General features: G+C 40.9%; 2 protein-coding genes across 2 annotated transcripts in view; one reads left to right on the top strand and one right to left on the bottom strand.

Annotated features, from left to right (window-relative positions):
• The window catches only part of LOC140577039 (uncharacterized), a 4,143-nt gene extending 553 nt beyond the window's left edge, over nt 1-3,590 (top strand). Inside the window, exons 2-5 of the mRNA XM_072696818.1 lie at nt 694-1,392; nt 2,235-2,323; nt 2,423-2,594; nt 2,825-3,590. Coding sequence (XP_072552919.1) covers nt 706-1,392; nt 2,235-2,323; nt 2,423-2,594; nt 2,825-2,983 — 1,107 coding nt within the window. The 5' untranslated portion in view covers nt 694-705 and the 3' untranslated portion in view covers nt 2,984-3,590. The remainder of the gene's footprint in view (nt 1-693; nt 1,393-2,234; nt 2,324-2,422; nt 2,595-2,824) is intronic.
• Nucleotides 3,591-4,078: 488 nt separating this feature from the next.
• Nucleotides 4,079-25,013, bottom strand: LOC140577048 (mitogen-activated protein kinase-binding protein 1-like). Its single transcript, XM_072696830.1, has 29 exons — nt 24,909-25,013; nt 21,998-22,089; nt 21,067-21,129; nt 20,906-20,963; nt 18,638-18,808; nt 18,130-18,272; nt 16,927-17,104; nt 15,340-15,500; nt 14,607-14,796; nt 14,027-14,167; nt 13,646-13,830; nt 13,369-13,460; nt 12,244-12,369; nt 12,004-12,074; nt 11,525-11,646; nt 11,275-11,350; nt 11,081-11,192; nt 10,641-10,704; nt 10,393-10,503; nt 9,135-9,298; nt 8,969-9,009; nt 8,440-8,679; nt 7,665-7,899; nt 6,783-6,926; nt 6,624-6,687; nt 6,236-6,513; nt 4,868-5,734; nt 4,622-4,710; nt 4,079-4,297 (listed from the first exon to the last, which is right to left on the bottom strand). The coding sequence occupies exons 1-29, from the start codon at nt 25,011-25,013 to the stop codon at nt 4,079-4,081; spliced, it is 4,602 nt and encodes a 1,533-aa protein (XP_072552931.1).
• Nucleotides 25,014-25,096: the final 83 nt, after the last annotated feature.

Below are 25,096 nucleotides of genomic sequence, written 5' to 3' on the forward strand. Positions count from 1 at the left end.
AATGGCTTACACATTCTACATGCAATAGATTTCAACATTAGTTCTTTATTTAGAAATGAAGAAAACAGGAGAGCAATTGGTGAGTTCACTAAAGAGGGTATTCCCAGTTATAGGCAGCATTCTTTCAACTGTGCACATAGTCAGTAGAGGAGTTGACACTTTTCATATTCATGCTCTCTGGATGGTCTATTAAAGATTCCTTGTAGACGCTTAATCAACATTAGACTAAATGTCTATTAAATGCAACTAAACAGCAAGTAAAACTAAAATGATTATCTACTGGGTATAACCCTACACCTAACCCTAACCCACAGAGGGTTAGGTTTATGATTAGATTCCATTCCAGTTGCATTTAACAGATATTTGGTTGAATGTTATGCGAGCATCTATGAGGCATCTACGTATAATGGACCGTGCAAATAATATGATACCGAAAGGCAAATCCAATCTCTGAACTGGTCCAGAACTTCAAGGCCAGCAGCTTCTAATACACGTCATGCAGAGCCCTCTTGTGGTTATACAGATTAGTGCAAGAGATTATCCCCTGTCTGCGGTCAATCCATATTAAATGATACAATCTTACAGCTTTATGTTCTGTGCCAGTATGCATTCTATACCATATGAATATGTCCATCTTTAGTTTACGGTGTGCCGACCCATCAAACTAACCCCATTGTGTTCCCTGACCCACAGCTTTCAAGCACAATGAGTTGTCCATCGTCTGGTCAGCAGGGTAATGGTATATGGCCTTGCCAGGGCACTCAGCAACCAGGAGCACCAATGTGGCCAGGTCAGTCCTGCCAACCGTGCTGGCCATCTCAGCCCAGCCAGCCTAATTGGCCTGCTCAGCCAGCTCAGCCCACTCAGCCTGCTCAGCCCAACCAGCCCACTTGGCCTGCTCAGCCTGTTCAGCCAGCTCAGCCCAACCAGCCCACTTGGCCTGCTCAGCCAGCTCAACTTGCTCAGCCCAACCAGCCCACTTGGCCTGCTCAGCCAGCGCAGTCCAACCAGCCCACCCAGCCCACTTGGCCTGCTCAGCCAGCGCAGTCCAACCAGCCCACTTGGCCTGGAATGCAGCCCTGTGCACCTAATTGGGCACCAAACCAGACACCACCCAGTCAGCCAGGCTGGCCTGTTCCTCCAACAACTCAACCGAGCCAACCAAGTCAACCCAGTCAACCAGTCTCACCTTCCCAACCAAGCCAGCCAGTTCAGCCAAGTACCCCAGTTCAGCCCAGTTGGCCTGCACAACTTCCTACACCCACAGGGTACCTACCCACTCCCAAAAATCCAGGGTGGTCTGGAAACCCTGGGCAGTCAGGCTGGCCTGGTCAGGGCCCCACTGGAAGCCAGCAGCATCCTTGGCCACCAGCTCCAGCCACAAGCCAAGTGGTAAGATACTGAACTGAAGGTTTTACTTTTTCACCACAATAAAATGTAAGAGTAACTTTATTGTTTCTCTATAGTTAACTAGAAAATTAGAAGGGCTGGGCAATATGACAATATGAGGTCTCCATTTAAAGAATAAAATATATAAATATATTATCTCAGCAAGTTTAGAAAGTATCCTAATATAGCTGGTCTAATTCCAGGTCATGTTGCTTGCCATTAGCAGCCAGAGTATGTGAGAGCCTTGCTCTTACTCTCTTAAGGGTGGGTTGATGGCACTTCCTCCCCACATCACTCCTAGCGTGATTGTGGACAGCACAGGCGTCTGTTAGTTGTATCTGAGCTGGGAAGCAGCCCTGGCTTCTTAGTGGCGCTGCATCAGAGGCAGTGGCGGACTATACATGTATCAGAGGAGACATGTGCTAGTCTTCACACTCCTAGTGTTGGGGGCATTGCTAGTGATAGGGGAGGGGGGTTCACATGAACAGGCATTGGGTAATTTCTAAATATATTAACCTATTTTTTAACCATATGTGTGTCATTATCCACTTTTTGAAACTTGGTGAATTCTGGACATTAAACATGTCTGTTTGTAATAATGTTGCCAAGTAAGCAATATCTAGCAACCTTATTATTATACCACTCTGTCATCTTGCATCTTAATGAGCAAATTAGCATCAATTGATACACTTGTCTGCAACCAAACTGGCCTTTATTAGAAACACTGATTCTTTTGACCAACTATGTACTTTTTACACAATGTGCCATATCACCCACCTTTATCTTTTGATCCTGCTACTGATCACAATCTAACCCCAAACTCTCTCCATTTGTTTTGGTCTCAGTCAGTGCCCTTCAACATGAATTTCCCCAGAGGCATCTATGACAAGCTGATGCTTACAATAAGAGGGCAGGTTAAGCCTGATGCTAAAATGTGAGTGAACACACAGCCAAAGCCATTCTGGAGCTTCTACTCCACACCAAGGAATTTCATTTATTAGTTCATTGTTTTTTTTTTTTTGGCATGCAACAGGTTCACTGTGAATTTCCTGCGTGGTAATGACATCGCCTTGCATATTAACCCACGCTTCAACGAGGGAGGAAAGCAGATCGTTGTCCGCAACCATAAGCTGGGAGAAAAGTGGGGGAAGGAAGAACGGAACCTCCTGGGACCCTTTCCATTTCTTCCAGGACACTATTTTGAGGTAAGAGACTGAGAAAAGTGGGTTCTGCTGATGACGTATGAGAGAGAACATCTGATCCTTCATTCGTACTGGGAGGATTCGAATAGGGGGAAAATCACCAGAATTATCCAAAAAAGCTTAAGTAACGGACTAAAGCAATAGGAGATCATTTCAGTTCAATGTTACGTTGAATGTAGGGATGAGCTCTGCACATAACTACAGGCTTACAAGGCTCTCCTCTTCCTCTGTAGATGAAGATCCTCTGCACAGTCAATGAATTCAAGGTGGCGGTCAATGACACACCCATGTTTGAATTCAAGCATCGCATCAGAGAGGTTAACCAAATCGACCGTATCAACATCCTGCACGACGTCACTCTAACTTCAGTCACCGTGGACACACTGCCCTGAGCCAAAGATACCTCTTGCTTGATGAGCCACACTGTCTGTGCCCTCTGCACTGTACTGTGTCTCAATGGTTTATAGTGTTGACCTAATCCTCTGCAGTTATCCACCCAATGTATAGCAAATATTCACTATTGAGACTAAACAAGCCTTCCGGTGGACAAAATGATGATTTGCTGTAGAGTAGCTCGGACACTCCACATTCCACATTCCAGCTTACAATTCTAACGCTCTCCCGGTTTCAACTGAACATTGCTCTGCACTCTTAAAAATAAAAGGTGCTTCAACTGATTCACTAAGCAATGCCATAGAAGAACCATGTTTGGTGCCAACCAAAAATGGTTGTTTTAGGGTGTCGCTTTATTTATATTTTTATTTTTTTAATCTAAAAGTAGTGTGGCTGGATATACACATACATACACTCATCAAAAACATACTGTGTTGTACTTCCGTTGTTTGTTTTCCCCTTGAATTATAATCTATAAAAATGTAAGCAATTTTAAATCAACAAATAATGTATTAGCAAATGAAAAGAGGTTTTATTACTAATTTATCATACATGAATCGACTACAGGCTAAAGTTTAAAACTTTCATTAAAACGGATTGTCTTCAGTCTTCATCTCACTTTATTAATAAGATCACTGTGAGCAACAGTTGAAAACTGCAGTAAACAAACCACAGCCTGAACAAACATCAACAGACACACAAACGTACATCCTCTCAGTAACATCAAGGCCTGGTGACTTTGATTACATCAAGACTTACTTAATTTAAGACACTTTAAAACTCTGATAAATAAAAATACAAACCCAGCTTGTAGCTCAGAACACATACATCTGCACACTTATAGACAACAAACATGTAATTACCATTGGAGAAGTCCCTTCTATTATTATAAAACACTATAAAAATGTTCAGTGGTTTTGGGGGGGGGCTGCCTAAAAGTCTTTAAGAAAGTAAATGAAAAACATTAAAATGTCTACCTTGAGCTCTCTAAATGAGCTCTCAATTCTCATTCTGGCAGGAGAAGGTTTACACAGCTCCAAGTGCAAGTACCTTAATGTCTGTAGAATCACTACTCTCGTCCTGAAGCAGCGAGGTTAGATTTTGTGATCAAGTCTCTTCTCAAGAGACTGCAGCAGAAGCTGAGAGTACTGCTCCAGCAGGGATAAGACCCGCTCGCCTCCCTCAGCCACTCCTACCACAGGAGCAGGCCTGGAAATGGCCTCTAGCTCAGATCGCACCAGTAGTAGAGCTTCTGCCAGCACATGCTCCATCTCCTGGCGCTCTGCAAACACCTGCCCACCACAGGAGCTCACCTGCAATGCAATATGTAAGGGCACACATTTTTTTACATTAAGACTTATGTCCCACCACCATCCTGACAGTGTCTAATATGTAATGGGGCTTTTACATTATACAGGTATGTAGTGCTTATTTCAAATACACTACAGTAATATTACAACAATGCAGGCAAGCTAGGCATATACTAGGCTGTCAATGATCTCAATGTTACAGTCAAATAACTTTAAGAATGCCTGGGGAACCAGTGCACAAACAGAAAGACTTCCAGAACTGTACATTGTACACTGTAACAGCAGTGAAAGTCATTTCTGACTATAAACTCATGCTCCTTCTCTCACCATTCTGTAAAGCTGGGTGGCCTTCTTCATATTGTTGCACAGCTCAGTTGCAGCCTGTCTGCAAGTCTCCAGATTTGCTAATGGCTCTGCTGGAGAACAGGAAACCAGATAATCTTAGGAAAATTGGTCTTGTTGACTGACAGCATGTAGATTTTAAGATGTTGGGTAGAAAGTTTGGACTAAAACTAGGTGAGGTAGAAATATTCAACAGTAAGAACACAGAGAGAGAATGAATATGAAACTCACCTCTCAGAGGATAATGGTTCATACATGAATGGACAGAATGAGGAGAAGCATAGCAGCGAGGCCAAAGAGTGGCTGTACACTGATGAAGAGGAAGATGAAAGGGCACAGACGCTAGGATGAAAGAGGAAGAACGTCGGCGGTGCAAACCTTGATCAGTCTGGCTATCTGACTCCACACTAAACGCTTGGACGGCCAACAGGGGGCGCTCGTGCTGTTGGGTTTGGGAAACACCCTCAGGATGTAGACCGGCTTTCACAGACATTGGCTGAGATGCAAGGTGAGGGGACACATTTTTAGCAGCTTCCATCTGACAGCCAGCATCCATGTGATGTTCTGCAGCTCTTGCAAAACAGTCTTTAATATCCACAGCAGCTTCAGTACTGGCTGCAGATGACGATCTGCTGGAATGTTCGGAGTTACTCGTCCTGCCAAAGACCCGGGTCCTGGTGCTTTGAGGTGGCGGAGTCTGAGACCCACTATTGCTCAACCTGGATTCATTTTGGTTGCATGGACCAGGAAGGGGAGTGGAAGGAGATGGCAGACGAGGTGCAGCAGCATAAGATGGACTGGTAGGTGAAGCTGAAGGCCCTGAGCATGACGATGCCTCACAACCTGCAATTCCCAGGTGGAGGCCATCTCCGACGGATGCAGCACGGCTGACCTTGGCTATGGAACTTGTTGTGGGGCTCATGTAGGAGCAAGCTTTGAGATGACGGCTGGTGTTAGGACTTTCCCAGGGCTGAGGTGAGGTGGACCCTGAGGATGGGTGGTGAAGATGTCCTCTGGAATCACTTTTTGCCATAATGAGCTGAGGCAGTGGTGGCAGAGACTCTCGCTTCAAACGGGATGGGGTTACGGATCTCCGACCTTCAAAGAAAACATAGCAACAGTTTTTGACTGCTTTGTTATAATAAACAAAAACAAGCTAAAAAAAAAAAAAAACAAGGCTAACTAGGACCATGTTCACACTTGATATTAACATCCTTCTCGAGTAATATGATCATAAATGGACAAGAGATAATGCGTCTTAATTTTCATGGGTCTCAAATGTGTCTCCATCTTTTCCTTCTCAGAGACACACTGGACCATGTTCACAGCAGCACTTAACACTGTACACTTATGATAACATCAGATGCATGTTAATGCCACGTGTGCACAGGCCTTATGCTACTTTCACATTACAAACCTCAGTTAATCAGTCATTAATGTATATAGCTCTCTGCCCTGACCTGCATGTGCCCATTTTTACAAACTTCCGTCAAACTTCCTGGCACTGTGCACTGGTAGAAAAACACCAATGCACAGTGAGGAGTATGGGTATGTGAACATAGACTTCAGTAATTTGAAGACAACAGCACTTCAACTTACTGTCTGCTGTTAGATTTTGTGCAGACATGGACTTCAGAAGAAACGCTGATGGCTTGCCAATCGGACTTGCCACCCTGCCAGGATGTGCCCCAGAACCACTCCTCTTTTGTGGCTTTGCACGCAGCTGTGGAGGATTACTCTCTGCTTTTTTCTCCAAACCTGTGCCCTGGCTCTTCTCCTCATGCAGGGGGCATACTGCAGACATAACAGGCTCAAATTCAGCACTGGGGCCTCTGCTTGATATCCTGCCGGTCTTGGAGAGGAACGGAGTGGACCTTCTAAAAACAGAAAATGTTCCCTGAATATAACATATGCAAAATTAACAGAGCAAAGAGCATCTAGAGAGACAGCGTCATCTTAACATATTTGGTTATTGTATTAATTCAACCTGGAGGTGGAGCTTTGGGCAAGGAAGTGTGCTGAAATGCTGCCTTTGGGTTTGGGTTGATTACCTGTTTGAGAGCAAAATTCAACACAATGCAAAACGGTATTAAAACATCAAGCATCAGAATTTGTACTGACGATCAACATGTAGGTGATGATTGACCCATGTTACCAGTCTCAGCAAGTGTGTCAAAGTGCTCCTTGAAGAAGCTCTCTCGTACTGGGCTTTCTGGCTTGTTAAGCCATCCTCTGCCATCTTCCTCATGTGTATAATTCTCCTCATCAGTGCTAACTGGCTCTGTGTCAACTGAAATCAAAGCAGAGAGAAAGATGTGAGCAGAAGAGTAGATAAAACCAATGTGCTAATAAAAAGTGGAGTTACTGCAGTGAAACAAAGTCTGAGCAGCTTTCCAAACTGTAGCTTAAAAAAATAAAACATAAATAAAATGCTACAGTGTTAAAGCTGTACAAATGCGGTCACCAATAGAATGAAAGTAAACAGAAAAAAGCAATTACTAACCTATTTACTAATAACTAAAATGTAATTGGGCAAAAAAATGATTTTCAGAAATACTTAAATCCATTTAAACTAAATTTCAAACAAATTAAAAAATACAAATATGAATAATGAAATCCTGACCTGAATTCACATGCCTTACACGTTTGTTTTTTTGTTTTTTTTTTGCAACATATCATCAAAAGTAATAATAAAAAACTAAAGAATAAAAATTGGTCTGGTTTAACAAACACCTCTTTGAGCAAGTGAAAAATGTTCGATGAGTCACACTATTCTTTTGGGCCATCAGATTTATTTTGTGCACTTGTAAAAGTGCAGTAAAACTGCAGAATTCATTTTTTCCTGTTAATTCAATTTTGTCCATACTATTTCAGAATGCATGTGGCCCTTCACATTAGAACACTTCACAATGATAGCAAATAATATCAGAGTGTCTTAACAGATTTTTTTATTGTGTGAGGAAGCTACGATTTTTAGCATTTTTCCTGTTTGTTACTATATGTGCTTAAATCACAGTGTGGTTCAGACCTCCACGGCCCTGCTCCGGGCTGGATCCTCCACTGCCATAACCCGTGGAGCTGCCGCTGTCTGGGATGTGGCTGTGCTGGCATTGGGACTCCTCCCCCTGCACCTGGTAGGCTCCCGGCAGGCTGTCTGTGCTGGGGCACAGCTCAGGGTACAGCACTACACCCTCGGGTTCAGGAGACGAAGCTGGAGCCAGCCAGGCAGAATGAGGACGAGCACGCCGCTTCTTACTCCACTGCTGGATTAATGTGAGAGTGAAGCAAGGCAAGAGATTAGAAAGAAAAAAAAAAAATCCTTTGGTCCCAAAATGACTCAACATCATAACTGCTGTACATTTTACACTACATCTGTACTTAACTTAGGCAAAAATAGTTTACAGTCATCATTATGCTACTTTTCTACATTGTTATATCATTATGTAGAACATGATGCTTCTAATTTTAGTATTTTTCTCATTTATAAGCCCTAATGTTTTGTACTATTTACCATGTTTGTGGATAAAAAGAGCTTACTGAATTCATAGTATATTTAAAAAGAGGCTTTAGGTTTAGACGAAGTTCTGTTTTGTTCATAATGTTGAATGAATGTTGGAGGATAGTGAAATGTATGTGCCTCTGTGTGTGTTATTTAAAAAATTATTAAAAAGCTTAGAACAAATAAAGAAATAACATGTCTGGATTAACAGAATGTATTGCTTTTAATTCAAACAGTTTCAATTGAATTTCATAGACATTTGGTTAACTACTAACTGTAAAAAGCAGTGGTCTAGTGCACTCACGCTATCCTCCTGCAGGCTGACCGTGCTGCCACTGCCACTGGCCAGCTGGCGGCAGAGCTGAGCTGTGTAGCCAGGTTTGGGGGAGCCGGGAGTGGACAAAGATTCAGGATGCCGAAGCTCCAGCATAGACCTCACCATTAGCTCCTGGGAGCCAACCCTGCACGACCAGCGCCTCCGTGGTCGCGGTGCTTCAAGCAGTGAAGCCTCGGATGTACAAGAACCTGTTGAAGACTTCTGGAACTAGATAAAACAAACAGGAATGATACAAGGGTATGGATATACAAACCTATTGTACAGATCAGTTCTGTTCATGGTTTACAGGCTTTAATGCAAAGGAATCTTAAATACAAGAGGAAATTTTGGCTGGGTCAAAATTAAACCTTAAACCTTTATCAAATACAACCAAAACATTTTGCTGGAGATTTAGGTCATGCAACCAGCTTAAAGCTCATTAGACAAAAACAGAAGTGTTATAATAAACAGAAGTTCATAAAACCCGAACAAAAAAATAAAAATAAATAAATCTGACCTTGACGGAGGAGTCCCAGTCATTGCCCTCATCAGAAGCACCTGCATCACAATAAAATCAATCACCAATAGTGTATATTTAAATAATAAATAAATATTATTATTATTGTTTAAACAACAAAATAAATAATATATAGCACAGGTGACTTAAGAAAGCCTGGAGTTACCCAGATCATCTTCTATTGATGCACAATGGATTTCACAATTTTGAGTCCGGTTCTCCTCAAATCTTTCTTCATAGTCATCCTCTTCCTCATCTTCCTCACTGTCTGAGGAGCATGTCTGTAAAGATGGCGCACTATGCAGCTCCAAACTGCCTGTAGAAGCACTTCTGGTGAAAGAAAAAGAAAAAACATCCCAAAAGGCACATCATAGCATATAGGGTTCATCAATTCTTGTTAAGAAACAATTATGTCCTCCAATAACGAAACATACAACACTTTGTAAATGTTGGCTATTTAAGTGCATTATTATAATGTTTATATTTGTTTTTTGTTTTGTTTTTTTAAACCTACACACGGTAAGAGTATGTTTCCTTGTTAAGCTAGAATATTATTCTGCTCGTAATCACCATATTTTTTACCCAATTACTTACTTTTACTGCAACTGTTTTTATCCTGATTATGCAACCATGTGCATTTCCAACCCTGACCTTTGCATTACCACCACAATGCTTCACAGTTGATATGAGGTTCTTACTTTCAAAAGCACAGTTAGACCCAATTATGGCTGGTGTGTGTGTGTGTGTGGGGGGGGGGGGGCTTCCAGTTTACACTCATCTGTTCCAGAACTCCAGATGATCTAGCGGTTCTTGTCTAACTTGAGATAAGCCGTGCCATTTGTCCAATGTTTACATTCATCATACATACTCTGTATTTATCTGATGATTGAGTGAAACACTGAAGTCTTGGAGATTTCGGAAGAGCATCCACTCCTGTGAAGACTGACTACTGTTCTAAGCTTTCTCCATTTGGACAATTAGGCTCAAACTGTAGTTTGGCCTTAGAAAGCTGTCAACCATAAATCTTTATAAATGGCCTTATAACATTTTGGAGACCGATGGATGCTCGTTCTTTTACCTGAGGTATTCTGGTCTCTCTACTTATGATTTAAATGTAAAGAAAATGTTAGTGTGTACAGTCCTGTTCTACAGTACACACTCATTTCTATATTTGCAGTGTTGTTTCCTGACAAAGAAATGCAGGCTTGAACCTATTTATGCATGGAGTGTAAATCAAATTCCTTAACCATTCGTTATGCAATTACAATAACAGCACAGTAATAACTTGACTTCTAAAGGTTCATCCAAAAATCACATGCTATGTAATTATAGTAATGTTACTCATAATTACAGTAATCACTTTAGACCACCAAGGGTTAATCTATAAATCATAAAGCAGAAGTCCAAACCTGCCTGTTCTTTACCTGAACACAGAGTTTGTGATGGCTGGGCTGCTCTGACAGTTTTTCAGTTGTTCCAGGCGCTGTCTCATATTAATCGTCAGCTCGGGTGCAAGACGCCATATGAATATACAACTGCAACCAATAGCAAATAATCAAACAATGAAGCCTGCAAGCCAACCACAGTTAGAATATAATATTATTATAATATTATAATAATAATAATAATAATAATAATAATAATAATAAATGTATATATTTAAAAGGCTTACCTGTCTCCTGACACAGAGATCAAATGCCTGCAGTCACTGGTGAACTTAATACTAGTGATGATTTCTGTAAGCATACATGTGGAGAGAACACACTACCCATTAACATTTGTTAAGACTAGTCAGGAATTAAGATTTCCTAACTAACCGGAATCTTAGAATCAGCTATTTTAAGCCCAGTGCAGTTTAGATCCTTTTTTGCCAGAGCGCCCTCTGGCATTATCTAAGCACTATTAAGGGCATATTCTCAAAAGTTAACAGAACAGTTTACAGTCTTCAAAGTGAAACTCTTGATTTGACTGTATTTTATCTGCTTTTTCTCCATGTTTGCCTGTTTTCTGCCGTTTTTGTCCATTCCAAAAAAAAATTTCTTTTTTTTACCAGCGAGGGGTAGAACAAAAGCTTGATTATTGAAACCAGAATGATGTAGATGAAGCCTTTACCTGAGTGACCGAACATGGTGGCCAGACACTCTCCAGTGCGGAAGTCCAACAGGCTGAAGTTCTTGTCTGAGCAACTGGTGGCCACATACAGGCCAGATGGGTCCATTTGGACCTGTGGAAAAGATCCATCTCATTAATTCAGCACAGATTAATTGAGCACAATGTGTGACTTACTATGGTAAAGGTCAGCATACCTTAAGAAGACCGCCATCTTCAGCCTGAGAGCCCTTGAAGGACTTCTTCTGTTTTCCACTGCTTATATTGAACACTCTGTTCAGAGAAGAGGAAAGAAGGGAGAGGGGGGGGGGGGGAAGAAAAAAAAAAAAAGAAAAAAACAGAAAAAAACTCACATGTTTAGAAGCAGAGAAACATTTATGCAATATGCAGATTATAAAACATAAAGGAAACTGTGAACAAAACAGAAGAGAGATGCTGCACACACACCTGATGCTTCGATCTTGACAGCCTACAGCTGCATATTTGCAAGTGGGATCCACATCCATATCGTAAAGAGTGCTTTTTCTCACCACATGGTGCGTGCGTTTAAATTTCATTCCTCTGAAAGTCTTAACATTTGGAAAGAGAGAAAAAAATGATGATTAGCAAAATCACTTTTCATACTCAAGGAGGATTTTACCTTTTGCTAAAATCCACAATAAATGTGGTTTTATTCTGTTGAAAGACATGTGACATGGCCAATTCACTTGACTTGGTGCAACTTTTGTCAGGAGAGGAGGAATGTGTGTACTGCATATTACAGAAGCAGAAATAGCAGCTATTAAGGGGTCAATTTGGGAATGTCCAATCAACTGTGTGTAAATATAAGATCAGGTATGGTACATTTTAACACTCTTTTAACCTTATTTGTAATCAAAATGGAAATTATAAGTGAAAATAAAGCAATTAAAGCAGAGCAGACTCACCCGGTGGCCAGTGCGGAAGTATAAACTTTTATCAGCTCCACAGCTGATCATCCTCACTTTCCCCTCATTAGCTGCATTAGTAGATCGAGTGAGAGAAAAATGTTTCAAATGTTTTCCAATCACAGGTGGAAGTACGACAATCCCTCAAGTTAGAATTTTATTTATTTATTTTTTTATTTTTTTTTTTTTTAAATGGTTACCAGCGCATATTTACACATGCCTCATATGAAAAAGTCTCACCAGTAAAACGAACGGCTGTGATGGAAGAGGAGTGCTCGTCCAGAGTCTGCAGCAGCTTGTAATCTTCCTCGACATCCAACACATGGATCAGCCGATCTCTGCCTGCTGTCGCCAACAGCTTAATTCCTGTCCAACCACACAAAAGTTTGGAATCACTTGACAATTATTTTATTCAAGCATTATTTGTAAAATGGGAATATTCTAAACTAACAGGAAAAAAAACTAAAGAATATTTTTAGATTTAATTAAATAATGTCACGTTCATGTTCAGAAGTGATTCAAGCGAATGACTGGGGACAACCCTCCCTCCAAGCGCTCCCTTACATTTACCTTTCTTTTTTGCTTTAGAAATTTATATTCTAACTCACTACTTGATAATTCAGAGGAATAGATGATCCGTATGAACTCTGTCTAGTGCTATCACAGAGACAAGGGCACACAGCCTTGGAGATGGTTTGGCGTTGTTTATGTTTTTCAGGAGGCTGAGATGTTCTGCTGAAGGCCGCCATCAAGATGCTCAAAGATTTCTGTTTAATCATTAGTATTCAGTTTTGATATGTTTTAATGACCAATCGTAGATACCTTTGATTTAAATGTAACAAATAAGAAGGTGTGTGTTTGAACCTTTTAATTTACATAAAGTATCTTTCTCTACAATGCTAAAACTTTTCAAGTAAATTATTGGGAGTTCTCACAGTTTCAGGTTTTAGTCTTAGTCATGCTCTGGCAAATTACCATGATGATCAATATACATTAATTACCTACTTATAAATTGTATTAATAAATTACTTTTATTGATGTAACATTAAACATTGAGCGTTCTTAGTTATTATGAAATCATCTATAGCTATTCCACTAGACACATCTACTGGATATACCAGAAATACCAGCATCATATTACCATTTTTTAAACACATCGGCAACACAAGTGGTTTTATATAAAACTAACCTTAATCGTAACCTCGGTAATAACCTAAATTAAATGCTTTTGCTTTAGTACTTAAGTGAAAAGCACCACTTTTGTGGGACTTTGTAGTTTAGCTCTCTGTTTTTTCCTACAAAGTCAGGGCATTCTGGTCCCAAAAATGTACCACAGCAAAAAAAAACACACTCGTGTACACAAACCTGTCTCAGGTTTCGAGTACTCCAGGCACAGGATCTCAGAGTCATGGGCTTCTACTTTCAGAATCTCCTCCATGTTGCTGAGATCATGAACTCTAACAACATAAAAACGTAATAAGAATGACAGGCATGCATGAATAATATACATAGACAAACATGTCTACATGTACATGAACTTAATTCTGCAAAACACATCCCAATACAACTTCATTTAAGCCATAACAATGCTTTATTTTAAAGATCAAGTATTAAAAGTTCTTTAAACAGAGGTGTGCACTACCTCAGCGTGCCAGCACGGTCTCCAGAGGCCAGGTGTTTGCCATCTGGACTCACACAGATAGTTCTGATGCCAGTCCGGCTCTCTGCAGCCAGGCTCTCAGGTTTCTCTGTGCAGTTACTCACAGTTGCCTCTGTATCCAGTGAGGGTTCTGTATTATTGTCAATGTAAATGACCTTCCAAAGATCCTACAAAGCAAAGAAGAAAATATGAGAATTTGTATTATAGATCAAAACTTGTCTCATTAGCTAGAATAAGACTACTGAGAGGTGCCTAAGGCACAAAGATTCACTGGCTCAGAGCTACAGCACCATCTTCTGGACAAAACCGCAGCAGAGGTACTGAAAGAAGTAAAGGCATCACTGCCCTTAACAGAAGACTCACACTGCTAAGAACATTAGCATGGGTTGGGATGTTGTGTGCCTCTGTGTTCCACATGCGAACAGTGTTGTCTGCAGAGCAGCTGAAGAACAGTCCTGAAGAAGCAAGCCCAGTTTGTGTCCCGTCTTGAGATTTAGGGTAGATCTAAAGAACAGGTGTTCAGAACGCACATTATTTAAAATAACTTTTTTTTTTGTTGTTGTTGTTAATGAATACATTAACAGTCACCTTATAATGTTTCATATTTCAGTTTGCAATAGCATATTAAACAAATATTTATTTGCCAAAAAACTGCATGAAAGAAATAACTGACAACAGTATCTTGGCAATAAATCTTTAACCCTGGTAATATAGTCATTAAAAAAAACCCTAACAAAAAAGTCTTTACAATGATCTGATGATTTAGGAATTGAAGGTGCATAAGGATCATGCATTTTGATTTCAGGTTAACTTCAACAATAGTTTTGGGAAAGAAGAGAGAAGTACCGTAAAATACACCCAAAAAGGGAATATTTGCATGCATTTTTCCTGACTTAAACAATAGGTCACAAACGTGAGTTTGGCTCAGTGTGAAAGTATCTACCTGCAGATCCCACACACAGTCAGAGTGGTAGAGAGCAGAGTGCACCTTTCCCACTCTCTGCAAGTCTCGCACATTCCACACATACAGGCTGTGGTCATTGTACACACAGGACAGCCACAGGTTAACAGGATCGTAGGTCACTGCCACTGAATCAGGGTAGCGGCTGTCCGGCTTACTGGAGAACAGGTGACTGAAAAGCAGAGAATTGACTTTTATCTGCTAGTGACACACAACATGAACAAAAGTATTGGGACACCTGCAGATTCATGGTGTCTTCAAAAATGGTCCTGCTTTTGTTGGAGTAACTGTCTACTGTATTGGCTTTATACCCCTTTAGTCCAAGGACACAATTCTGACAAAATATTTCAACATTAAAATGTGTTTTTAGAAAGGAGTAAGACTAGTGTGTCTTCAACACTAAGACAAAGCATGATTTATTTATTTATTTATTTTTTTTTTTTAACCCCCCCCCATATTTAGCTGAAGCTGAGGTTATTGTAGTATAAAATGTTGTATGTAATTAATACAGATCTGTCATTTAACACCTTTTTGCATTACACAGAACTCTATTATTAGAAAACGATGCTCCCCTGCAAAACTAAAGAATCATATTTCAGACGTCAGGCATGCTGTGGCCAGTTGACTGCGTTCAACATGAGCAGAAAATTGTGTATGTTTGACTTTTTGGGGAATCTTCTGCAAGCCTGCAAAAAGAGGCTCTGGTTGGACTCACCTAGCCTGAGTGACTGCGGCTACATCCGTGCCCAGGTGATGTGGGCGTGGCAGGGTGCAGATGAAGTGGAGGTCAGTTGGGCTGAAGACTCGCACCATTCCGTCAGCACAGGCACAGAAAATTAGCCCCTCAGTCACAGACACGGACCGTGCTCTACTCGTCTACAGAAAGACAGATTCAAAGCAGATGGAGGGGGTAATTATGAGAAACACACAGCGCATTGAAACAGACCTGCCCTGGGAAACCTCAGTAATGTCGAACAACTTCTCTCCAAGATTTAGCTACATCACAACCGTAGGTGTTAGAAGTGTACTATTTATGTTACTTGCACTGTAAGACTGCAGACAGTCTCAGGCAAGTTACACTGACTGCAGCGAGACACCAGACATCATTAAACATTTACATTTATAGCATTTCGCAGACACTCTTATCCAGAGCAAAAGTGCTTTGCTGTCCACCTTTAAAAAATGTATCCTCATCTGGTAACACACACACACACTAAATGCATTTCTAATACACATTTAAAGAGACGGGTCTTCAGAGGCCATTTAGCATTAGAAGTAGGGACAGCCCAATCCAACCAAGTGACTCGAGATCGGAGCATCACGACACGGGCAGTCAGAATTAGGGTACTTGGAGAGGGTGGGACAAAAAAATTATTGAGGCATCCCTAGTTCTAAGCATATGTTTTTCTATTGCTTGGCCTTGAATAGGTTTGAATATCTTAACAGTCTTAACAGTCGGACAACAGGCTCAGGGGCCCTGAAAGCAAAATCCTTATAACTGTTTTCTGGTACAAAAAATTGTGTTATTTTCCATTAGTGCCAGCCAGCGCACCAGTAATCCTGGCTCAAACCAGCATTAAACATTCAACAGCTATTCAAACAACTCTCCCCTGTGTTCAAGAAACTTTAATCCAGAACCTTATTGAGATACAGATGAAATAGGTCCCTGTTAGTTCTCTTTTAAAAAAGAAAAATAAGGAGGGTACACAAAATGATGTCCACTGCTAGGTTGACACACAATTGCTGGATGTTTGAAGTTAACCTCTCATATTCTAACATAAATTATCATACATAAGAAATGCTTTCTGACCTCTTTATGTAGCAAACACCACATTCTATGACCACTCCAGTCAACAGTAATAAAGAAGCTTTAAAGGGAAAGCAGTGGCACATTATTTAATCCCATCACGCCTGACCTAATTGAACTCTAAAGAGGCGCTTGTCTTTTGGACACCACATTCTGAGACGACATCTAACCCTAATCTTATTGCGATCCCTACATAAGAACAGGACAACGAGCACATAACCTGTGCCAAGTGGATCAGCACTGATTTTAAAGTCTAGACGCCACAGGTACACAATTTACAGTCTGAGAACAAACACCCCACACAAAAGCCACCCAACAATCCAAGCTAGCCTCAAAGTTTTAATGTCACACTAGGAATGCAGAGGTAATGGAGCTAGAATTGGGCCACTACTTCATGTAGCGTTACTTCTTCTGACTCAAAGGGCTGCACTGTGCATATAAGCGGTTCTTGAACCCTGAAATGAATACAGAACAGGTTCTCTTGCAGGCACTCACCCGTAGGTCTACCCACTTATCCAGCATCCTCTTCTCATTAAACTCACAGAGCAGCCCGGAAGAAGTGATGCAGAAGGTGCTGTCGGACTTCTCACCAAGGCCACAAGCAACATCACAGAAGAAGTTGTTCTGTAGTTCCCCCAAGAGGCCAGAACGGCCAAGCAGAGGAACAGGGGCTGTAGGTTGCTGTGAGGGTAGAAGGTTGAGAAGACAATAGCATGGTGTTAAACATAATGCTGAAGAATTTGAACAGATAGCACTAAAAAAAAAAAAAAAACAGTGCATACACGGCAAAGCAAGGTCTTGCAGACAGTACTGTGCAAAAATCTGAACTCTCCCTCATTTCCAGTCATCAAAATGATAGTCATTCTTTTTTTTTTAGCATCAGGGGAAACAAAAAAGGACCAATACAAACAATGAAGTTTAGTCGTAGCAGTTTACCGTCCAAATAATCTCAAACACATTCAATAATGTTAAGGTCTGGACTTTTGAAGTGGTCACTCCACTGTTATGAGAATGCAAACAGCTCCAAACATCCTGTGTGTTTCCTTTTCTCATCAATATTTTTCAGATCAAGTTTTTCTTTCAAACAAATGTACCTACTTTTAGGGTTTTAAGTTTAGTTGTGTCTATACATTTTAGTGTATTTCCTGTTATCAAAGATTTCTTTTTAGGGTCTTAGCTGAGTAGAGTACTTGTCTTTTGTTGATGTAGTGTGTTACAGGCCTTTTAACATGTTTAGCAGGTTGGTGCTTCATCATCTTGAACCAGAAACATTTCAGTGAGTCTTGTGTCTTCTATTCAGCAACTTGTAATTGTAATCCGATCCCCGCAGTGGAAAGATAAAGAGAAACGCCTGTGGATTGTTTTTAGATCTGAAGTGAAAGTGAAGCTTGAATTTCATCTAATTAGAGCAGTTTTGGTGGTCTACCAGGTTTTGCACAGTTCCCAATTTTCTCTGCATATTTGAATGCTTTGTAAACTCTTTTGGAAACTGCTGCATTTCAGTTATTTTCCCTTTGCTGTTCCTCTTTTCTTATGCAAGTCTATTATCTTACAGCTCTTTTCACAAATACCTTGTACTTAAGAGCTGTTTAGACTAAAAATTCATTAAACAAAGAGACGACTCAAGTCATGAGCTAACCAGATAGTGATTACATTTTTTTATTATTAATTATTCAGACCCATAGTTCTACTGTAAATTGTACCTTGTTGGCGTTGCAGGGTTCCAGATACCAGAACCTGACATGTCTGTTCCCAGCGGTCACAAAATAGGAGCTGTCTTCAGAAAAAGACACTGCCGTCACTTTACTGGACACCTTGTTAGTAGCCACCAATGTGTTTTTCTGCAAGAGCAACAAAACAAGGTCCCTTCATTCAGCACTATTACATACAGTTCAGTTGTTCTTGATCGGTTTGAGGAATTCTTGAGTGTTTTAATTTCTAGATCATTGATTACCATACTGCAGAACAACAATTATGGCATGTTACCCCATACTGACAACTCGAACTAGGTGTGAAACAAGCCATGCTGTGTCCACATTTGAAACATCCCATTTACAGATTCCCTCACAAATCCCTTTGATAGAAGAGGTCATAAATATGTGCATATGTGTGTGTAATTCAGCAACTGCCCAGTGTCTATTATAAGACACCTGGCAATATGCTGTGAATGAGACCGTATGTAGATGGTAATAGGAGTTCAGCCTACCTTCCAGGCCCACACATTTACACTCATGTCGTGCTGGTAGCCCACACTGACAATGTATTTGCTGTTGGGGGAGAAGGCCACACAGGCCACTCCGTACTTGTGCTCCTGCAGCTCCGCCACCTGAGACCCCTCAGCCACATCCCACACTCGCACCGCAGGCAAGTGACCACTCTATGAGAAAGGTAGCAGTAAAAGACTGTTACACTGCTAACTGCCTACTCGAGTTAAAAAAAAAAGAAGAAAAAATAATGGTCAAAATACTCCACCACAGGCCAGTCTAGCAGTCATGCTAATTCAGCTGGAAGGTTTTTTTACGGTTACATACAGAAGAATGGGCTAAAAGGCCTTGTGGCAAGAGAGGTGACCCAGTTTTCAGAACTGTGGGTTCATCTTATAGGACTGACTGGATGTTGTACCATTGGCCCTTAACCCCCTCCATCTGTGCTGCTCTCAGATAAGGCATAGTTAGACAGCAAACGCTACTATGAAAAGAGATCAATAAAGTGTAAGTACATTAACTAAACATACACCTAGTGTCATGATTGTGAGAATGACCAGGCAGATAGGAAGTGAATACTTGATCAGAAAGCTCAGACTGATTGGAAACGATCAATTCTAATGGCGTAGACTTTGTCCTGGAGTACACAGCATACACCGAAGAAATTCTTCATTAAAAGGAAAATGTAGTCTATAGCTGTACCCAAAACCGTGCTTTATTCACTACATAGTGAACTACTTTGGGGTTACCCTAGCAGGCATGGAATACCCCGTACAGCAGTGAGCTCTCGCACACAATGAGCTGTCTGAAATGGTTCACTGCCTTGTTGAATTCTGTTCCCTATAATAGTGATGTGGACATTTGTTTGTAGGGGACAGTAAATAGGGATCGGATTTGCATGTAGCTTTTGTTTATGCTGAATTCATGTTGGAAAAAGTGACCCAAAAACTTACTTTCTACCTTTTTTTTTTTTTTTTTTAATCAATGATTTTCCAAATGCTTCCTTTTACTTTTTAATTGGTAATAATAATGGTGCACTACTTTGTTGTTTATTTTTAACAAAATGTGAGACTACATGCAAAATATTCTATGAGTTTTGTTATTATTTATAATAGAGTATAAGTCTACAGGACTTTAGTTACCATCATCAAATGTTTGCATTTAGCAAAATTTTTATTTCCATTTGTGAAATGTTACGTCTTAAGGTTCAATTCTGAACTTGTAGTGAGGTACTGTTTATTTGCTTAATAGAACATAGAGGACAATGCAGCGTTTATAGAAGTTTAATGTTACGTGTAATTTGTCTCCAATACCTTAAATTCATTAAATGAATACATATTATGCTGTAGCATTTACATAAAATGGCATATACACATTCTGTTGCATGTAGAGGACTTGCTAGCTTTTCAACAGAGGTGTTCAAACTTAAGACTGTCTGCTGTAACATGAAGAAACTGTGTCCGAGATTTACAGGCACACAGGCAATGAGAGAACAGAGGCCATTCAATTAAGTAACAATGGTCAAAGTCAACAGCACCATCCTGCAAAGTAAGATAAGCCTGTGACAAGATCACTCCTCAACCTAAAGCATTCAGCTTCCATTGTCTATTAGAAGCAGGATGTTATCATGTCTGTTATCTAGTATGATGTGCTCACTCACACAGAGACATCCTTCAGCTGCGACTGCAAGGAATGAACATTAGGAATAATTAGTATTCAAAGCTGACTTGAGGACAAAATGCAACTCGTAACTGCAGACAACTGCATCCAATGCAGCCCAGTGGGACTCATCTCCCATGCATTATAGCTTCAGAGCAAACTCTCTGGGACTCTGCTGTCCCCTGCTGCCATGGCAACCCCCGCACTCACAGCCACGGCTCTGGGGGAAGTCTTTAATCGGTTGGTAATGGATGGAGAGGATTACTCTAATGAGTTTCAGAGATCAGCACGCAGACATGGCCTTCATAAGCTACACCGTTCTCTATAAACTTAACCCAAATACCCAAGCAGAGGGTTGACCCGCCAAGCAGATGGGTGGACACCCTGGAACCGTGTCATTGTGTACCATGCTTGGAGCATTAGCAACTTACAGCAAGTTAAGCAAGCCCAAACATTAGAATTCCTATTACTTCCTATAATGCCAGTGAAGTGACATAATAAGATTATCTCACAAAACCTCCGGATTTGGCCAATTTTTACTAATCGGCACACAATTACAGATTATACAATTATGAATAATGAACAATAAAAGTGTAAAGTTGATGTATTACCTCTCCTGTAACAAGATATTTGCCATCTGAAGAAAAGGCTAAAGTGGTTATGGTTTTCCTGTAGAGATGGGGGGGGGTAAGAAATGAAAGCACAATATAAAATGTGTCATATAAACAGAAAACATTAAGTCTTAATAAGGCATGATGATGAAGAGCATCACCTGGATGTGTTGATTATGTGTTGCTGTCTGTTCTTCTTGGGGTTCAGCAGCACTACCACACACCTGGCACATTGACACAAAAGCAGCACAGAGATTTAGGGCAGTGGCAGCTCCAGGTGCTTACATAACAGATTTAACGGAGAGCTGAACACAGAACCAGCCAAAAAAGCCCTTAAAGAGGACCACAAGTCACATTCAAATGATCTTCCAGGTCCAAAACCTTCATATTTCTGAACACTATGGAGAACAGCTGACAAACCTGTCAGGCAAACCCAAATATTCAGGTAGTGATGTTGGACGATCTGTTTTGGATCATAAGTCACGTCACTCCAACTCATCCCAAAAGAATTGGATGGAGCTCCATCACTTCAGTTCCACTGCTCCACAGCCCTATGCTGGGTGGTTTAGCTCCAGAGTGTTCTGTTTTACAGTGAACTATAAAATAGCTGCAATCAACTGGAAGGAGTATACCAAAGTGTTTTTAAAATGTTCTTACGCTCATAAATGCACTGGTTATCAAAACATAGCTCTAAGGACCAACAGTGAGAAAGAAAAAGCACATACTTGAAGGAATTCTGACTTTTCTTAATGACCTGCTTGCACTTCACAAGACTGAGATTGATTTGAAAACACTGCCAACACAGCAGCGGTTAGGCAACGATTGAGCCTGCACTGAGATTTTTCAGCATGCAGTTCATTAAGCAGCTCTGAGCTGTATTGTGTCAATACAGCACAAAACATTGCAGGACAGCAAAGTTTCCCACTTTTCAACCATACCCTTTTCTTCAGTACGCTCATTAGGTCAGCAACAACACGACGGCAGCAAAGCTTCTTAGTGAGAGTTGTACATGTTAAACTACAAAACACAACAATCACAACACACTGGGCATCCCTTGCATCTTTCTTCCATGAATGCTGCTCTCTTACTCACCCAGCTGGATAGGCAACTGTCCCCGAGCAAGGATCACAGGTTAATCCACTGCTTCCCGAGGTTGTGATACCAAGTACTTTCTCTAGAATCACCTGTAACATAATACAGACTGGTCAAGAAACCTATTAGGATAGGGGTTATTGATGACAGGGTTGGGAGTTCCATACCCTGGCTTGGCAAGCTGCCACTGTTGGGCCCTTTGAGCAAGGTCCTCCCCGGGCACCGCAGCGATAGCAGCCCACCGCTACAGGCACGTGTGCTCATGGTCACTGTGCGTGTTTGATCATTAGCATGTATGAATGTGTTCACTGCATGGATAGGTTAAAGACAGAGGCCAAATTCCAGCTGTGTCCAACACAAAATAGTGAATATGACTGTCTTGTCCTTGTCCAATGTTTCCCATTCTGCACCACACAAAATTCCACGCACAAGTGAAAGAACTTTCATTCCATACTGTGACACAGCACTGGAGAGTGTCTCTGGACTAGCTGAAAGTTTGGTCTTAATGATGGATGGGGTGGTACAACAGCATTTGGAAGTTATCCTTGTGCTGGCAACATAGCTTGAGGCATGGACTGCACAGGATCTCTGAAGGTGTCCTGTGGTATCCACACCAAGACACTATAATTCATTCCTCAAATCCTGTAAGCTGCATACCAGGAACATCTCACAAGACTTGCCTGATGTTGTGGAGATGTCCTGACCAGTCGTCCAGCCATCACAATTTGCCTAGTGTCTCAGATCCTTAAACTCGCCTGTTTTTCCTGCTTTTGTAACATCACCTTCAAGAACCAACTGTTCACTTACTGCCTAATAAATCCACCCCTTGACAGATGCCACTGTAGATGAAGACAATCATTGTTTTTCATTTTACCGGTCAGTGTTAATGTTATGACTGATCGTATGATGTATGAACCAGTGGCAAATACAAACAGCATTTATCATTCAATCATCAAATTCAATGACTTCCTCCATCAATTGGATGAACGGTACTGTTTGTTTACATTTACAAACTGAGTGGCTGCTTGTACCAGAGAGTGTGAGCACACAGCCATGAATCCTAAAACAATTAATCACAAATCATAGGACTGTGGAGCAGATATCAGGGGCAAAATCTTTTTTTAAATATTAAAATGTTTGACTGAGGCACAAAGACCTCTAAACTAATCATGTCTACTCAATTTAAGAAGGACCTTTATGCTCTGACAGCAGTTAGCAATCAATACTATTGACAGTCTGTGCTGTAAGCATTTTGTAAAAACCTTGCTTCAGTATGCCTAGACAAAGTATATCAACACCAGTCGTCTTTGTAATGGTCACATGTGTATGACCTCTTCAAAAAATACTATGTCTTATTGCAGTGCTAATATTCATAATCCTATACATCTCTTCTACCAGCATCCTGACCAAATAACTTAGTTTTTATTGTCACACGCACAGTAAACAGGCAGTTACTGTCCAGTGAAATTCTTACTTTGCTAATCCTCCAACTAGGGCTGAGCCATATGGCAAAACTACTTTATCATGACATTTAAAGACTTTACGCGATATACGATATTTATCACAACACATGTAAATCACAGACTAAAAACATCAGTAGCGACAGATACTACTATTCAGATCCTCTCCTGTACTCAACATCTGCTGCACTTGATCTAAATAAACCAGCCTAATTACACTGCTTGTAATGAAACCTGTAGCTGATAAGTGTTAATTAAGCACTAACAGTATCCTCCATATGCTTACAAAAACATTATCACGATAACAAAATGTATCACAATATGATTAAATAATCATATTGCCCAGCTCTACCTCCAACACATACACATAACATAAGCTATAGCTATAAACATACTTAGATGTACAAAGTTATATCTTAGATGTACAATATCCAACAACAACAACAAACAAAAATCTATAGACCTAGAGGTAGACACAGGCAACTTAGCAAATATGCTGCATTGTAGTGCAGTAATGGGCAAAGATTAGGCAGTAAATACAGTGGACACATGATCATCATATGAGAGAATAACAATGCCCATGATTTAAACAGTAAGAGACCTTTCAGAAGGGTTTACTGAGCTACCAGTTACTACAAAACTGGAGCAAACCTGGCACTCACCCCAGTATCCGAACCAAACATCATGTCCTGTCTGCTGCCCTTGATTTTTCCTAATCTGTAGTCCATGGAGTTCCCAACTATATGGACAGAGCTAATGTGTGTATGCACACAGCCACTACCACATCAGGTAAAAATTAAAATAAGGCAATAGAAAAAGTAGTGTCAATAAGCTACTGGGATGCAGCCCTTATTGAGAAGGGCTATAGAAACAAGGGCTGTGTCCAAAACCACATACAGTGATCTACTATATAGTGAACATACTCTTAATGATGGTGTAGCTATTAGCTATTTATTGTACTAGGCGGTTCGGGGTCCAGCCTAGCAGTGTTTCAGGACAAAAGAAAAATAACAGTTTCTACGACCCACAAACTTGGTGACCTCAGTGAGGAAACTCGGCAGGAGACAACGGCTGCGTCCAAAACTACACACCGTACCTTCTCCTGGAGAGCCACCTTCCCTCAGACTGACTCGTGGATTTGGGTTGGAGATGCAGGAAGAGAGGGCCCTTTTGGAGGAGGGTTGGAAAGATCACAGATCCATACTGTATTAAAATGTATGGTAGTTTACTGTTTTTGACATACTACTTAGCTAGTGTGGTAGCGAGTGGTTTTGGACACCGCCGGTGTGAGAACGCATGCTGGCCTGTCTGCTGCAGCCTACAGAAGCACACGTGCGCGCGCGCGCGCGCTCTCAACACAGTTTACTCTGATTTCCAACTGCTTACATTTCTACTAAAACGAGGAACTTTCTCTGGTCTCGAGGATGAACACACACGTTGAGAAACTGTACCTTGTTACTCAGGGTTTCCTTGGTGGCTCGACGGTTCTTCTTCAGTTTGATGGACGGCGAACGAAGCAAACTTTTAATTCTACTCTTTATGGTCGTGCCCTCCATGGTCAGCCGCTACACAACTCTATAAAACTCCCTCAGGAATGTGCGCTAGCTCTCTGCATTGGCAGCCGAGCTCATGTGCTCCA

The sequence above is a fragment of the Salminus brasiliensis genome, chromosome 1 (genome assembly GCF_030463535.1).
Source record: "Salminus brasiliensis chromosome 1, fSalBra1.hap2, whole genome shotgun sequence".
NCBI classification, from domain to species: Eukaryota; Metazoa; Chordata; class Actinopteri; order Characiformes; family Bryconidae; genus Salminus; species Salminus brasiliensis.

Coding starts and splice junctions, on each gene's coding strand:
- LOC140577048 (XM_072696830.1), bottom strand. CDS start 25,013: ATGGAGGGCACGACCATAAAGAGTAGAATTAAAAGTTTGCTTCGTTCG. Junction 14,168..14,606: donor ACTGTGTGTGGGATCTGCAG/GTAGATACTTTC, acceptor CCTGTTCTTTAG/ATCTACCCTAAATCTCAAGA. Junction 11,351..11,524: donor TGTCAAGATCGAAGCATCAG/GTGTGTGTGCAG, acceptor TTCTCTGAACAG/AGTGTTCAATATAAGCAGTG.